This window comes from Lolium rigidum, chromosome 1 (genome assembly GCF_022539505.1).
Source record: "Lolium rigidum isolate FL_2022 chromosome 1, APGP_CSIRO_Lrig_0.1, whole genome shotgun sequence".
Classification (NCBI taxonomy): Eukaryota; Viridiplantae; Streptophyta; class Magnoliopsida; order Poales; family Poaceae; genus Lolium; species Lolium rigidum.
In genome coordinates this window covers 213,209,825-213,225,981 of record NC_061508.1, presented here as the reverse complement: position 1 = coordinate 213,225,981, position 16,157 = coordinate 213,209,825, and the positions used below count along the sequence as shown (strand labels likewise).

Below are 16,157 nucleotides of genomic sequence, written 5' to 3'. Positions count from 1 at the left end.
GCAAGATGAGTGTGTTACACCTAACCCAATCCGAACGTGGAAGAGGAGATGTGGAAATAAGGAAATTGCAGAGGGGAAACACGGGAGATGGGGGAGAGCCCCTCACCTGCGAGACAGATGAGTTGTGGAAAAAAGCAATATGTGTTATATACAAAAATTATGCCATACAAACTAACGTTTTTTTATTGCTTCTTAGCCAATTTACGAAATAGAAAAACATAAGCTTACGTTTAAAGCAACGAGGTAAAATGATACATAAGTAAATGCATTGAAGGCTATTTCCTTATATCCCATCATAGCAAATCAATCTAAGATTTCTAGCTCCAAATGCAACAGAAGGTACATATAGTAGGATGGAACACCCAATTTGCGCATATAAATGACAATGCCAGGTAATGATACGGGAATGGTAATTATGTGTTATGAAAACCCAAAGCAATGAAGAATTAAACAGTGTTCTATTCCCACATACCAACATGCTTATAGAAAGTAGGAAGAATACATTAACCTGGGAGCATGCTTTTCTAGTACATAATGCCCCAAAACTATTCTTATGAGAAAATATGCATATCACAGCTTATCTCTACGCTCGAGAGTCGAACAGAGAAGGATGGGTACAGTAAAATGGAAAGCCCAAGACCTCAGTTTTTGAAAGCTATTCTTAGGTGAAAATTCTATTCACGTGATCAACAAACCAATATTCATCTCATTAGCATCGTATCTTCACCATCAAGCCTTTCATGACACCATTAGGAAGTTACATGATCAAAGACTTACCACAGGATGTATGTTTCATGAAGAAAATGCATAAATTCCTTGACTGGAAAGTCTGAACCTGTCGGCAGACCTATCAACATGAAGCAAGAAACAATTAGAGGGAAAAAAAATTACAAGCTAAAAGATATGAATTGTTACAAAACTTTTAGACAAAAAAGATGGCAAAACTTTCAGACAAAATATAAGTGCTCTTAATCTGGCCTACAAGTTTCCAAACATGCAGATAAGAAGGAAAGCTCACACAAGAAATACTCAGAGAAGAACCTCAATAGGACTGCAAAAATAATAGGCCTTGGTTGGCTACTCTGCCGCGCGACATCTCAACCTCACCACCCAACCAAGGTGCTATAAGAGAAACATGATAAATCAGTAAATATCACACACAGAAATAATTTCAAGAGCGTCATGTACATCAGCTTTTGCAGCCAGAAGATGAAAATATACATGTGAATACTTACAATTGCAACAAAATGAAAAATAGTAGAAGCGAATCCAAACAGTTAAAATAGCAGGACTATGTAACAATGTAAGAATAATACCTATGGAACTGGTCTGTTGCCACTTGCCAGGGAAGGGAGAAAACTAACGTAGCTAGCTGGCCAGGATATTCATATATTCTATCACATGCTCTTGTACATATATCCATTTTCCACAAGCTCCATCACCTACTTGGTTCTTTGGCTGCAATGACATCTGGAAAATAAATTACCAACATCATTCCATAAAAAACAGTTTTTTCTACTTAAAAGTTATTCTCTTAACAACAATTCAAACTTTTTTCATAGTTCAGTTCCATTATTAGGTTCCTCTGCTATAGGCATGGAAGTGGGGAAAAAGCAGTGAGGATATGTGGACCTCAAGTTGATCTGTGAGCCAAACTGTTGTAAAACTAAAAATTAAAAATGAGGAAAAAACAGGTTAAATTTCCGTATATAAATCTTCTGTACGTCCTTCATAAATCTTCTGGAGAAAATAAAAAGGCTGCAACCACACGTACAGAATGAAAATAATGAAAATCTAAATGCACACTGCTCACACTTGCCAATTAAGAGAAGAGCAACAGCCAACAATCCAAAAAAACATCACAGTAATTGGCTTGTTCTCAAGATAACAACTAATGAACAATGTCGGAGCACAAATCAGGGATTTACGTTGTATAGAATTATTCCCTAATATAACAACATGATGAAATAGTAGAATGTATAGAACCTTCCTGTGATGAGGCATCCAGCACCATATATGACTGTAGGACGGAACTGGACGAACTCGAGATCCTACAATACAGATATCACGCAAGCATAAACCAAACGGATGGAAGAACTACTTTTAAAACCCAATTTAGAATAAACAACTAACTTGAAGAAGTAACCAGCATGCACATACATGGCATTCACGATCTCCAGCACATGTGTGACCTGAGGTTGCTGAATAGTAGATGATCCAGTCCAATTGCCGACTTGAGTATTTGTTGCATGGAAAGATCGATGCCATCTTCCATATTAAGGAAATGACTCTCTGTCCGTTTCCTGAAATATCATTATGAGTTAACCGGTAGAATTAAACTATGGAAAGCTAGAATCAATCTTCACGAATCCAATCCAAAAATCTCGTATGCAGCAGGGAAAAGTGCGGGTATGTGATTGGCACTTTTACAAAATAATAAATACAGAAGATTAACTAAGAAACATATGTGATTAAGCCATCTAAACCAGATCAATATAGTATCGTCATACTGGTGAGTATTACACCGTGAGCAGTGTCCCAGCCCTCTTTCTACAAGTGCCCCGAGGCTATTCTTCGCGCCAGCACGACGTACCTCGCGGCCGAATCCGGCAGACAAGGCCCCCGATGGCTCGACCACCTCTTCCGTCTCTGCAGCCAGCTCTCCTCCTACCGAATCCAAAAGGAAATCTCATTCTCTTCTCTGTACCAGCACAGCTCCTCCCAGCGAAGCCATGGCGTGTGGCGGCGAGGCTGCTCCCGCCGGCTACCACCTGCTCGTCCGGCAGCGGCGGCGCTGCTCCCGCTGGCCACCACCTGCTCGTTCGGAGACGGCATGACGGGGACGAGCCGCTCCTCCCATAGCGCGGCGGCGTGCTGCAACGGGGACGAGGGCGGGCGAGGAGACCGACGGCGGGGAGCGGGGAGCGACGGGCGGGGAGCGGGAGCCACGGCTGCGGGAGCGGGAGCGACGGGCGGGGAGAGGGAGCGACGGCTGCGGGAGCGGGAGAGGCGGCGGATGCTGGATTGTGGACGACGCGCCAACGCCGGGCTGGATGGGCTTTCATCGACCCGTGGATAAAAAGCGGGTCGCGCGAGGGCCTCGCGTTCTGGACTACTTCACCAGTGAAAAATGGACGGACAAGATACACAGGTGGGAAGATCTGACGGTCTAGAAGCGCAAATCGCTGTGAAGTCCCCTATGGGGGGCATCATATACAACGTTAGATACAAATATGTAATGGTTGTATCTTAACAATATGTAGTAATTGGTGGTTAAATAGTTACGAGGGCATTGATGCTTCAACCCACCAGGATTTGAAACCAGGGTTTGAGTTCTTGGGGGCAATGTTGTGCAGAATGCATATGGCATTATACACTATATAAAAGTTGTACCATTTAACGCTCCCTAATTGATCGGTCCACTGTAGATGGATGATTTTCCATCGTTACCATTCCTTCCTACAATGACACGTATCCTGCTATTTTTTTTGGACCACGATCTAGCCTCAGGCGGTAACTTTTCTTTGTTATTTTTCTTGAGAATAAGGCGACCGGCTACCGGCAAACAAGTTTGTAGCGTGTATTGTTGACCGATCTCCTTCCGGTTTCCTTCCCTCAACGTGTTTAATCTAATCAAAGCGGTGGTGGACCCACCACTAAACAATCCAGCAGTTTCTGGATTTGATCGTGAATCCCCCAAATATCTCTTTAGACGTTCCTCTCCACCTCCATCCGCCTGTCCTTCCCCATGGCTACCTCAAATCGACCTATGGTCGCCGCCACACCTGAGAGCAGCACAAGGAGGCTGGCTACTCGGGGGAGCAGCAGGGATGCAGATGGCGACCGAGCTCTTCCTTCCCCAGTGCGCATACGCAGCCCGTGGGCATCCTTTTTCGCCCCGCCCGTTTCCCACGCTCAGCCTCGACTCCGTGCGCCCAACACTCCGCCGCCTGGCACGGTCTGCCATGTGAGCTCCGCGCTGCGCCCTGGCCAGCCGGCCGCCCCTGCGCGTGGCCTGCGCTGCCTAAGCTGCGGGGACGACAATGATGACGGGAGGCAGCAAGAAGGAAGCCACGGAGCTGACGGCGGGGGAAGCGGCATCCCCTATGGCATAGACAGCAGGACAAGCTGCTGCTGCTTCATCTCTTATCTCCTGCAAGGGCGGCGACTTCCTCAACAATGGAGGCAGCAGGGAAGGCTGCTGCTGCTTCATCGAAGGCAGGCGCTCCTGGGGATCCCACATCGAAGGTAGGCGCGCTGGGGGATCCCGCTGAGGTGAACTCGTGGTGGAGGGGTGTGGCCCTATGGGTGTCTTTTTTTTATCTCGCATTCATGATCTCTTTCCCTCTCATTACTCCTCTATATTCTCCTCGGATATATCTCCGTTTTGATTATTACCTTTACCTCTCTCTGTGATTCTGTTCATCTGATTGTTGTGTTTCAGCCATGTCATAGAGCATCACTTTCAAACTATTATGATCTTGCAGAAAAGTTTTAATCTCTATCTTAATTTAGGAATAGCAAATCTAGAGATAATTAATTCATTTTTTTGTGTTTTAGTTAACCTTATATATGACATGAAACTTACCAAATACACTCAAAAGGAGTGGTAAGAGGAAGGAGTTGGTAAAGAAATATTATATATTGAGAGGTGCTTCATCATCTTTGGAGGCGTTTATTAAAGGCTTCAGTTTGAGGTAGTTTGATTAATCTGGCCATATTTTCTAATATATATGCATGCTATGTGGTCATATAGTTGCTACCGTTTCATGTTTCGTTGCTTTCTGCTAGAGGAATGGGGTATGGTAGTTCTTCCGTTTACTGCATGTTTTTAGTGGAGCAAGTTCTGGAGCGTATGCTTGCCCTGTACTCAGGTTCATCTGATTGTTTGTTTCAATCATGGCATAGAGCATCACTTCCAAACTATTAAACATGACGCCTGAGAGAAGAGGCTTATTCATCATCTTAATTTAGCAAAAGCAAATCTGGAGATAATTAATTCGTCTTTTTTTGTTTTAGCTGACCCTATTCAGATACTATTTAGATTCAATGTAAATTAATTTATCTTCAGATACTATTGAAAAATGAAAAAAATCACAAGTACCAATTTAGCAATGTTTCCATTTTCTGACCTACATGTTATTTACATATCCCACTGATCGATAGTACCTAGGTATTATCCTTTCAGACAGCCATATATTTACATGACCAGTACCATTTTTTCCTTCAAGCAATTAGTTGTTTTCTTTAGATCTCTGGTCTTATGAATTCTGATTGCTATTTTCTTGCAAGAAACATTGAAACTTTCCTTCTATACAACAGAATGCCAGTTAACCGCCTAGATCAGTTTAGGAAACTACTGAAAGAAACTTCAGTTTAAACCTTCGAAACATTCAACATTTCTGATGCACCAGAGAATTTCAGACCGACGGATTATCCATACATCAAGGTTACTCGACTCACAAAGATACTGGAAACTATTCCGCAACCTCAAAACTTTCCACTATTTGCATATAATTCCAAACCACTTAAATCATGGAGACACGAGCATGAGACAATCCGCTCTTACTAGGTATTTACTTTATCAGACATGAAATCATCTGCTTATATTGCTCATTATGCACTATTGTCTTTCTTTTTTCTTTTTAATTTCGGCTGCTACATTGTTTGTGTAAAATATACTAACATAGATTTTTTTGGCATGTGAGTTGTCAATATACCCAGTCCAGAGATGTCTGGCATATGTGTCATCATGTGATTTATGCTCACTGTATAGGTTAACAATTATTGCAGCATCCAACATCACCTACACAAGATAGACTGGCAAGTTTCAATAAGTGCAAAAGATGAACTAATCGAAGCAACACTATGCTTTAGCTAAAAAGCCCAGGACGACATTGTGGTATGTACTCGCTTACTAATTCAGTGAATCACCAAAAACAGCTAGCATGGTATATTCAGTCTCAAGCAAATATATCATATCAATCACATTCAGGGAAGCTGCTGCAAACTGAGACTAATTATTGCAGAGGTAAATAATCCTTATGACAGGGCGGTTCATGTCCTGCAAGGATTGCTGGAGGAAGATCATCCCTGATGGAAATCTACAACTGCATTTGCCAGGGGCGGAGCTAGGATCTGAGCGGGACAAGGGCCAAACAATGTAAAATAGTGCAAATAATATCAAACTGTATGAAATATGTTTGGATGGTGCTAAAGTAAAGGAAGGAAATCATCCTCACACCCCAGGCCATGGCCCCTGCTGCCAGGGGTGTGGCTCCGCCCCTGGCATTTGCCCATGCATAAAAGGAGTACACAGGTAAATCGCTTTATGACCTCACAATCTAGCATACAAGTAAAATTAGCTTTATAAATTTATATACACATAGTGAGTTACACTGCCATTATATATATTTACAAGCTTTCTGTCAACATAAAAGGTATTGAGCCTAATGAATACAAAATAGAATTACAGTTCATATTTTTGGTGACCATGGTGTTACCCTTACAGGCCATGAGGCAATCATGATCATTGCAGCAACAAGAGTTCGAATAGATTATGTGCTGTCAGATATAACCGGTGCAGCGGGAAAAATGTGTCGTTGTCGGTGATGTCACACATGATGCTATCGACGCTGACAGCATAACATTCCATCTCAAATTCTGAATTATCGACACTATTGATCCAGTAATACCATCCAGCAGTATATCCAAACTTCCAACAAACAGTGAGAAGTCAACACAGCTTGCTTTGATTCGGCCTAATAGATTCATCAGCAGGCAACAAAATCTCAGAGAAAACACCTGCCAAAGACATCATAGACTCAACCGATTCAGCTCTAGGAGAGGTAAATAGATGCAGAAAGTGATCTTTCAACTTTTGGCAACATTCTTCTACAACACTCTTGATTTTTTTTTGTGCCAGAACATAGGCTCCACAGCAGAAGGCAGAACGAGGAAAAACCAAGAATCAGCCGCTACATAGGGGAAAAAGGTATATATCCACATCTACCAATGAGAAAAGAAAAAGCAAGCAAAGAATCATTCCCTCCCAAAAAAGAGCTTAACCTTACCGCGTAAGCACTTGAAGCACATTTAAATGAATTACACATTGACATTGCAATATATTGACTTCACTGTCTTTTTTTTTATCTCCAGAAAATAGAAAATTTCTATCCGTATCACTAGAAAGACCTGATCCAAGCACAAACAACGTGGGAGAAGCAAAACCGGTGAAACAAGGATGTTGCACAAAGTTGTTGATTCATCCGAGTCCAGTAAACGGAAATAATATATGTACAATACATTCAGCTATGTGCTCTACTTTTAGAACCCTGTATAACCTAGCACTCCACTATCTGTATACGCATGTCTTAGTTATGCTACTCTGTCATTATCAGATGTATAGTCCTTCTAATAAAAAAATTGTTACTGCCACGTATCATACTTATATAATCTTAGGCATCTACAAAAAGGAACAAACACGGGCGCGGCGTGCCGCCGCGCCTATGCTTCCTAGTATTATCACTTAGTTACGGTTTTTTTTTGTCACATGTGGTGTCAGGCATGGTTTTTCTCGGCACCTTTAAAATGTGTGTCCGTAGCCTACAACAACAGTGTTGGTGTTAGTTTTCTCCTAGAGATTTCACTTGTACTTTTCACCAAGTTGATCTCTCTTCTCTTTATCTCGGTTCCTCATTCTACATGTCATGGGTTGAACTTGAGTTTCTAGGGATCGAGAAAGGTGTAGATATACAGTTGTCTTGCGGCTCCGTAGAGCCACAACGACTACATAAGTAGCTAATGACGAGAGGGCTGCAGAGTTGGGCGTTGATGAGGCTCCAGGCTCGCTAGGTGTGTACGGTTAGGGAATCCTACGATGAAGAGGAAGGACCCAACGGCAGCCGGTCGATGGAGTCGAGCTTAGAGCATCTCCAGTCGCGTTCCCTAAAGCGTCCCCCAAAATAATTTGGAGCGGGCCGGATAAAAAATGTTCCCAGCCGCGTTCTTCAAAGCCGTTTTTTGTCCGGCGCGGCCCGATACGGTGTCCGGCGCCCGGGCCCATCCCCGCCTCACAGGGGACGCTCCGGGCACGCCAGACACAACGAAAAGCAAGGCGAAGCGACGCGTGGCCGACCCATCAGCGACTCACGGACGGACGCTCAACCACCGCTTACCTAGGGACGATGCAGTTGCCGGGAAGTGGAACCGTCGCATTGGCAACCGCGTTGATCAACGCGCGAACCTCCGGAATGGAGCGCGAACTCTACGGAAGAGCAACCGCCGGTCTCTTGGATATCTGTGCCACCGTTCATCCGCGCTCAATAAGACCCGTACGTAGGCGCTTTTGGATCTTCAACCGGCCGCCATTCATCCAAACTTCTCACGATGAGCGACCTCTCCGGGCTTCCATCAGACACCGACATCGAGGGCAAGTCTCCAAGATGGCGTCATTGCTGGGACAGAGTCCGGACGCCCAGCAGCGGCGATGATTCCACGCTGCCGGACAGCGCCGAGGAGGAGGAGGAGGAGGAGGAGGAGGAGGAGGAGAAGGAGGCCGAGGAGGTCGAGGCCGAGGAGGAGGAAGAGGCTGAGGAGGCGGCGGCGGCCCGGGCGAAGGCGGAGGCGAAAGCGAAGCGAAAGGCGCAGCCGGCGAGCTCCGTCGATGATGAGGAGGACACAAGTTCCTCCGGTGCGTCGGATGACACCGCCTGTTCGGAAGAGGTGACGAGCAGGAAGCGTCACCGTGAGGACGACGAGGCGGGGCCATCAAAGAAGAAGTAGTTTAAATTTTTATGTGTAAATTTGTTTATATTTTTTGAAGTTTTTATATGTAATTTGTGTATGTTGCACCGCTTTGAATATTAGCAGCGTTATTTAACCTACACATTTCTTCTATATACTAAATAAAAAAGAAGTATTTTAAAGTTTGGGGGCGGTGTTTGGGGGACGCGGCTAGGGAGCGACGTCCCCCAAACACGACACGAATGAAACACGTCCCCCAAATGCTCAATCCGGATGTGTTGGGGGGACGGTTTGGGAGACGCGATTGAAGATGCTCTTAAAGAGGACGTCAAGATCACGAGGAATGGATTCAATGTTGTTTGATCCAGCTTGTCCGTCTTTAGTAAGCCGAATCCGAATCGCGGAGTGCTTCAGATAATATTACCGAATGGTCAATGATTTTTTTTACGTTGGATATGTTGTTTATAATTGGACAATTACTTGTAAGGTACAGAGGAACTATATGTTAAAATGATTCCATATGTATTATGTGATGGTTGGTAATTTGTTGTGAACATGGTTCTTATTTATTCACATGAGAAAATATCGCACACGGGGTTTCAAATTTTCAATGTCGTAATGATAGGAGGTTTCACATGTGTAACTTTAAGTAGAAATTCAGATGTGTGGGAAGACATCTAATTGAGGATTCCTATGCTCGATTGACGCCAAGCGCTAGCCACAAGAATTTTCTTTTTGAAAATGATGTTGAAGGCACTACCAGCTTGACAGTGACGCAACATCACCGAAAAATGCGAGTAAGAAGACACAAACTTGGGTGGAAAGGCATCAGACCCTTCTCACCACCAGGTTATGCCCTAGTTACAACTCTGTATAAGGAATACTTTGCATGAAACAAAATACTTGGGCGCTTAATGGTTTGCAAGAACATGTTTTTTCTTCGGAGCTACACTACAACTCTACACGTGAGAGCTTCATCTTTTAGCACTAACATCTTCTTCTCTGTTTTGTGGAGCTACACTACCATCAGTAGTTCAGTACCATGTGTTAGATGCTGTCTCAATAAAAAGAAACAAAGCCGGGTGGCATGAGATCTGATCTACCACTAGTATCCGTTAGTGGGGGCTCATTTGACGCATCTCTGTTCCTCTCATTCTCGCACGCGCACGTTGGAGCCCCGCTCTGCGACCTCTCCTTGACGCCATGCGACTGTGTGACTCCTGTTCAAAATAGGCAAGCTACTGACTGACTGGCTCCGGTCCGCCAAAGGCCCAAAGTGAAGTGGAGGAGATAGTGCCCACGACTTCCATCCCATCGGATTCATCATTCAAAAAAGATTCGCCTTTGCTTCCACTTCGTCATGTTTGGGAAAATAATATCTATGCAAATATTAATCACACAGCCGCAATTACTTAGTAGTACGTGATGATTTGTCTGCAACTATTGATTTCGCCCATTAATTCCTTCCTTCCAGAAATTTTCTGTTGGTTCTTCCCATACCACAACATCGTCGCTGCGCTGACGGTGCCTCTGTCGGCCGCTTTCTCCACCAGTCCAAGTCTTATTGGACGGACGGAGCTTTCCCCTTGGCCGAGCATTGTTCCGTCCGCCTGAAGATTTTTCCTTCTTCTTGCGGGAGGTGAGGTGAGGGAGCGGAGGCGCGGGACGGCGGGAGCAATGGCTCACCGGCTGCTGCACGGCACCCTCCACGCCACCATCTTGGAGGCCGACAAGCTCACCGACCCCACCCGCGCCACCGGCGGCGCCCCCCAGATCTTCCGCAAGGTCAGTCTCCTTCCGCTGTAACCTCAACTCACAACCATCACTCGAGTCTGGGCGGCAGGGTAGATTGCAATCCGCGAAAGTAAAAAATTGAAATTTCACTTCCTCTCAGCTCAGAGATCTGAAATCCTTTCCGCCAGTAGAGAGATTCTTGGTTTCATCCGGGGCGGGGTAAAAATATGCGATTGTCGGAGTGCAGTGTGCGATGTTAGATTTGAAATTTCGAATGTGTTCGCTAGGAATTGTTAAATCTCTCGCTTGGAAAAAAAAAGGAATTTTTAATAGAGCTCGTCCTGTTGCAGTTTGTGGCAGGGATCGAGGAGTCCATCGGGCGCGGCAAGGGGTCGACGCAGCTGTACGCGACGATCGACCTCGGCAGGGCGCGGGTGGGCCGGACGCGGGTCATCACCGGCGACCCGGAGAACCCGCGGTGGTACGAGGAGTTCCACATCTACTGCGCGCACTTCGCCGCCGACGTCGTCTTCTCCGTCAAGGTGGCGCAGCCCATCAGCGCCACGCTCATCGGCCGCGCCTACCTCCCCGTCAGGGACCTCCTCGACGCCCAGGGCCAGGAGATCGAGCGCCGGCTCGACGTCGTGGACACGAGGAAGAAGAAGCTCTCGCACGGGCCCACGATACACGTGCGGCTCAGGTTCTGCGACGTCACCGCCAACCGCCGCGAGTGGGGCTCCGGCGTCGGCGGCGCGCGGAACCCCGGCGTGCCGTACACCTTCTTCTCGCAGCGGCCCGGGTGCAGGGTCACGCTGTACCAGGACGCGCACGTCCCGGACGCGTTCGCGCCCAGGATCCCGCTCGCCGGCGGCCGGACCTACCAGCAGGGGCGGTGCTGGGAGGACGTGTTCGACGCCATCAGCGACGCGCGCCACCTCATCTACATCACCGGCTGGTCGGTGTACACCGAGATCACGCTCATACGGGACGGCTCCCGGCAGCGGCCCGGCGGGGACGCCACCCTCGGCGAGCTCCTCAAGCGCAAGGCCAGGGAGGGCGTGCGCGTGCTCATGCTCGTCTGGGACGACCGCACCTCCCTCCAGTCCCTCGGCCTCACCTGGGGGTACATGGGCACGCACGACGCCGAGACGGCGCAGTACTTCAGCGGCAGCGACGTGCAGTGCGTCCTCTGCCCGCGGAACCCCGACGCCGGCCGGAGCGTCCTCATGGGCACGCAGATCGCCTTCATGATCAGCCACCACCAGAAGATCATCGCCGTCGACCACGATATGCCCGTGAGGGGCGGCTCCACCCGCCGCCGCATCGTCAGCTTCGTGGGCGGCCTCGACCTCTGCGATGGCCGCTACGACACGCAGTTCCACTCCCTGTTCAGGACGCTGGACACCGCGCACCACAACGACTTCCACCAGCCCAACTTCGCCGGCACGTCCATCGGCTGTGGCGGGCCGAGGGAGCCGTGGCACGATATCCACTCCAAGATCGAAGGCCCCGCCGCGTGGGACATTCTCTACAACTTCGAGCAGAGGTGGAGGATGCAAGGTGGTGCCAAGGACCTCCTCGTTGATCTGAAGGCCATGGAGAACCTCATCATACCGCCATCGGCGGTGACATTCCCCGATGACCAGGAGGCATGGAATGTGCAGCTGTTCCGCTCCATCGACGGTGGCGCGGCGTTTGGCTTTCCTAGCACCCCCGAGGCGGCTGCTCGGTCCGGCCTTGTCAGTGGCAAGAACAATACCCTTGACAGGAGCATCCAGGACGCCTACATCCACGCCATACGCCGCGCAAAGCACTTCGTCTACATCGAGAATCAGTACTTCCTTGGTAGTTCTTTCGGGTGGAAAGCCGACGGCATAAACCCGGGAGATGTCGAAGCGCTGCATCTGATTCCCAGAGAGCTTTCGCTCAAGATTGTTAGCAAGATTGAGGCTGGTGAACATTTCGCGGTCTATGTTGTGGTGCCAATGTGGCCGGAAGGTGCTCCTGAAAGTGAGTCCGTTCAGGCAATACTAGACTGGCAGAGAAGGACGATGGACATGATGTACTACGACATCGCCATTGCACTTGAGGGCAAGGGGATCGACGCCAACCCCAAGGATTACCTCACCTTCTTTTGCTTAGGGAACAGGGAGGTGAAGAGGAGCGGTGAGTATGAACCTGCAGGTCGCCCATTGGATGGATCAGCGTATGAAAGGGCACAGAAGGCTCGGAGGTTCATGATCTATGTTCACTCCAAGATGATGATAGGTATGCCCCCTCCAAATGTTACATGAAATTTCTTGCAGTTGTTAACATCTTAGGCACTTCTCCCCTTTTCGAGAAAAGAACATCTTAGAGACTTACATGACATTTCAGCTTTCCAAGATTCCTATGTTTGAAGTGTACATAATAAAATTAATTGGCGTTACTGTTGAATTTCCAATACAATTATACACACATGGCACATACCAGATTTTTTTCTTACAACAGAACGTACCTCCACTTGTCCATTCTTGTCACAAATTGACCAGATACTGTCACTTGGTCCTGTTATTAGTATACTGTCAGGGCATGTCCCATGTGGTTGAAGTTAAAGAATTCTAACATATAGTCTGCTTTTCCATCCACAAATATACCGATATTGTCACTTGGTCCTGTTGTATACTGTCGGAAATGTCCCATGTGGTTTAAGTTAAATAATTCTAACATATAGTCTGCTTGGTTTATTTATACCAGTTGACGATGAGTACATCATCGTTGGGTCTGCCAATATAAACCAGCGGTCAATGGACGGGGGCAGGGACACCGAGATTGCCATGGGCTCATTCCAGCCGCACCACCTCAACACGAAAGGCCAGGTTGCCAGAGGTCAGATCCATGGTTTCCGGATGTCGCTGTGGTATGAGCACCTCGGCATGCTGCACAACGATTTCATCAACCCAGGAAGCGTGGAGTGCGTCCGGAGGGTGAACAAGATGGCAGACAAGTACTGGGACCTCTACGCCAGCGATGAGCTGAACGACGACCTCCCCGGGCACCTCCTCACCTACCCGGTCGCGGTGACGAAGGACGGCACCGTGACAGAGCTGCCCGGGGCAAGATGCTTCCCTGACACGCGGGCTCCGGTGCTCGGAGTGAAGGCTACACACCTCCCTCCTTATCTCACCACATAGGGCAGCAAAAATTCTGCACTTGCAGAGTTGCAGTCTCTGCAATGCTAGGTTCTGCTTTTCTATCTAGATATGATGAACTTTCAGCGTTGTAAGCCTATTATTTACCCACAACTGGAAGCAGGGTAAGATTATTGTACTGCTGATATGTGATGTTTATAGTCAGAATATATAGCTTCAGCTTATCTGAATCTGAACATTTGAGCTGGTCCTAGTCCCTGGCTTGCCGCATACCTGCAGCGCTGAGGCTTCAAGATTTGGGAGTGCTTCATTCCAGATTGGAATTGATGCTACTCAAAATCACTAGTGCTACATATCGTGTAAACTGCTTCAAGATTAGGTTTGGCCTCTTGGATTGCCATTCTGGTTGCTTTTTTGTCGTTCCATTCCTGCTTGCATTGCATGTCCGGGTTTTCTCAAATCTTTGAATTAAAGAAAGACTGCCACATGCACCAATCTGAACCCTGCTGCCTAGTCGTATCAGTATCGTATAAACTGACAACCGTTCCTGTTAAAATTACCAGGCCATTTTTTTTAATGATTTAAATAATGGTAACAGTCAGCAAAATGCATTTCCTCGAGCATAGTCTCGCCTTCAAGCATTGGGCTCGTGGGAGATGCTTTTGGTGTCTCAAGCTTGACCACTAGGACAGGATATGCCGTGAGCCCCTCAGATGCATCCGGTGTTGCCGTCCTGGTCATCGATAGCGATTTTGCCGTGCGCGTTTTTCCGCTGCTCGTTCTCGCTCTCCAGACACTCGCACTCGTTCTTCGGACGTATATGCTCTTTGCCAGCGGAGCCACTCTTCGCTCGCTCAGCCTCGTCGTCCCTCGGAGTTCCATAGTTGGGCTGATGTCGTCTGCCGCTCGTCATCGCCTGCAACATCGCTGCCAAGGCCCTCTCCAAGGTACTGCGAGAAGTTTAATATCAACGCCAATTTGGAGCTCCCGGTGTTAATTTTCCTTGTTGCGCACGGAGCTCGCTCTTGGTTGCTAGGTGCATCAAGGAGGCGTCTCGCCCCTTTATGCGACAGTGGCATGTTCAACAAGTGAGCATGAGCTCGACACCGTGCAGACTTTGTTTTCACTTGGCTGGGTCCAGCATAAGTCATATGTGGTTGAGGAAGAACATCTCTACAAATTTTCTCTCCTCGTGGAAGGTGTCGCAGCATGTTCTGTCGACTGCCTCTGAGAGCGAGGGCCATGCAAATCGTGTCTGAGCTCTTGGAGTTGTGTGGCGGTGTGTTAGGCTTCCTTCCGTCAAGAAAGTGAAGTCCGACTTGCACGAGATCTCGGTTGTGGCTTCTCCATCAAGTCAGGCACTTGTCTTGGAGAAGAGTGGTGTTGTTGACGATGCTCTCTCTCTCTCCCTCTCTCTCTCTCCCCTCCTCTCTCTCTCTCCCCCTCTCTCTCTCTCTCACTCTCTCTCTCTCCCTCTCTCCCTCCCTCCCTCCCTCTCTCCCTCCCTCCCTCCCTCCCTCTCTCTCTTGTCCGATAGGCTTGCGTTTTCTTTTGGTGAGCTACCGTCGCCGTGGAGGTTTGCATTTTTATCAACACATTGGTTGTTGCCTACTTTAGATATGCACTTGATTGATGGGTGCCTTCCCCCATCCCCACCAATGCATATCTTTGTGGGTGTGGTGCTAGAGTTTCGTGTTTCGAATGTTCGTGGGTGCGGCCCGGTTGTTCGGGCCTCTTGTTGGCTTGGCTGTCTGTGTGTGTGGAGGGGCGTGATGTTTGTGTGGGTTTGACTCTGTTATTGTAGATTTTCTCCTAAAAACTGGGAACTCTTTTCTTGATTAACAGACGAGGCAAAGCTTTTGCCTCCATTTTTAGAAAAAAGTAGACAAAAGATTTGCCTCTATCTGTTAATTAAGGAAAATAAATTGACAAGAAACTTAAAACAAAGCTACCATAAAGGACCGCCTTCCTGAAATTACAAAACTCAATTGCTTGGCGCCCTGTGGTGATCTATAGTCTGGCCTCACTTTTAGTAATCTTGAGAAGAATCATTCGTGGAGCGAATTTGTTATAAAAGACCCTTGCAACCTTTGCAAGAATACAACGTCAAACTAATGTATGGCTCGGTTCCAGTTCTGATATTATGTTTCGGGAATTCGAATTGGAGTGTCTTGTAAACCCTATCTAATTAATGAAATCCCCTTATACCCGCAAAAAATAAGAGACCCTTGCATTGCTCTCCTTTCACACCATCAAACTAATAAGCATGGTGACAAAGATCATGGCCTTGCGGTTCCGGGTTGCCTTTCTTTTTATTTGGAAGGAACGATATCTGAACCGTTGGAAGCTGAAAATCTAGAGCAAACTCTGATCTTCTGATGCTCTACGTGGAACCTTTCATCGATAATACTATACAGCTCTTGTTCAGCGTTCAGTCACCATCTGTGGAGGAACGTTCAGGCCACCTCAGCTGCTGCTGCTCGTTCCGCCAAATAAGAAGCTTTGGTGGGAGCGGGCCTACCCGCGTGGCCCGTAGTTGCGTTTGTG

At 47.4% G+C, this 16,157-nt stretch overlaps 1 protein-coding gene and 3 long non-coding RNA genes across 10 annotated transcripts; 3 read left to right on the top strand and 1 right to left on the bottom strand.

Annotated features, from left to right (window-relative positions):
- Window positions 1-32: 32 nt before the first annotated feature.
- On the bottom strand, window positions 33-2,687 carry LOC124689530. Of its 5 annotated transcripts, none has more exons than XR_006998729.1 (7): window positions 2,524-2,629; window positions 2,134-2,303; window positions 1,987-2,051; window positions 1,317-1,470; window positions 1,042-1,122; window positions 778-847; window positions 33-106 (listed from the first exon to the last, which is right to left on the bottom strand). It is a non-coding gene; the product is annotated as an uncharacterized LOC124689530 (long non-coding RNA). The 5 variants fall into 5 exon arrangements; XR_006998732.1 differs by having other exon boundaries at window positions 1,317-1,458; window positions 2,524-2,628; XR_006998731.1 differs by having other exon boundaries at window positions 2,161-2,303; window positions 2,524-2,628.
- A 1,419-nt stretch (window positions 2,688-4,106) lies between these two features.
- LOC124683097 lies at window positions 4,107-6,121 on the top strand. Of its 3 annotated transcripts, none has more exons than XR_006996544.1 (3): window positions 4,107-4,697; window positions 5,794-5,902; window positions 6,052-6,121. It is a non-coding gene; the product is annotated as an uncharacterized LOC124683097 (long non-coding RNA). The 3 variants fall into 3 exon arrangements; XR_006996545.1 differs by having other exon boundaries at window positions 6,030-6,115; XR_006996546.1 differs by having other exon boundaries at window positions 5,996-6,115.
- A 179-nt stretch (window positions 6,122-6,300) lies between these two features.
- Window positions 6,301-6,994, top strand: LOC124683096. The gene is made up of 2 exons (XR_006996543.1): window positions 6,301-6,848; window positions 6,926-6,994. It is a non-coding gene; the product is annotated as an uncharacterized LOC124683096 (long non-coding RNA).
- Window positions 6,995-10,401: 3,407 nt separating this feature from the next.
- LOC124689519 (phospholipase D alpha 2-like) lies at window positions 10,402-13,840 on the top strand. The gene is made up of 3 exons (XM_047223041.1): window positions 10,402-10,530; window positions 10,830-12,747; window positions 13,216-13,840. The coding sequence occupies exons 1-3, from the start codon at window positions 10,423-10,425 to the stop codon at window positions 13,650-13,652; spliced, it is 2,463 nt and encodes an 820-aa protein (XP_047078997.1). The 5' UTR covers window positions 10,402-10,422; the 3' UTR covers window positions 13,653-13,840.
- Window positions 13,841-16,157: the final 2,317 nt, after the last annotated feature.

Excerpts from the sequence above, each read along its gene's own strand:
- LOC124689519 (XM_047223041.1), top strand. The coding sequence starts at position 10,423 with ATGGCTCACCGGCTGCTGCACGGCACCCTCCACGCCACCATCTTGGAG. Across the intron at positions 10,531-10,829 it reads CCCCCCAGATCTTCCGCAAG|TTTGTGGCAGGGATCGAGGA; the intron begins GTCAGTCTCCTT and ends GTCCTGTTGCAG. Across the intron at positions 12,748-13,215 it reads TCACTCCAAGATGATGATAG|TTGACGATGAGTACATCATC; the intron begins GTATGCCCCCTC and ends TATTTATACCAG.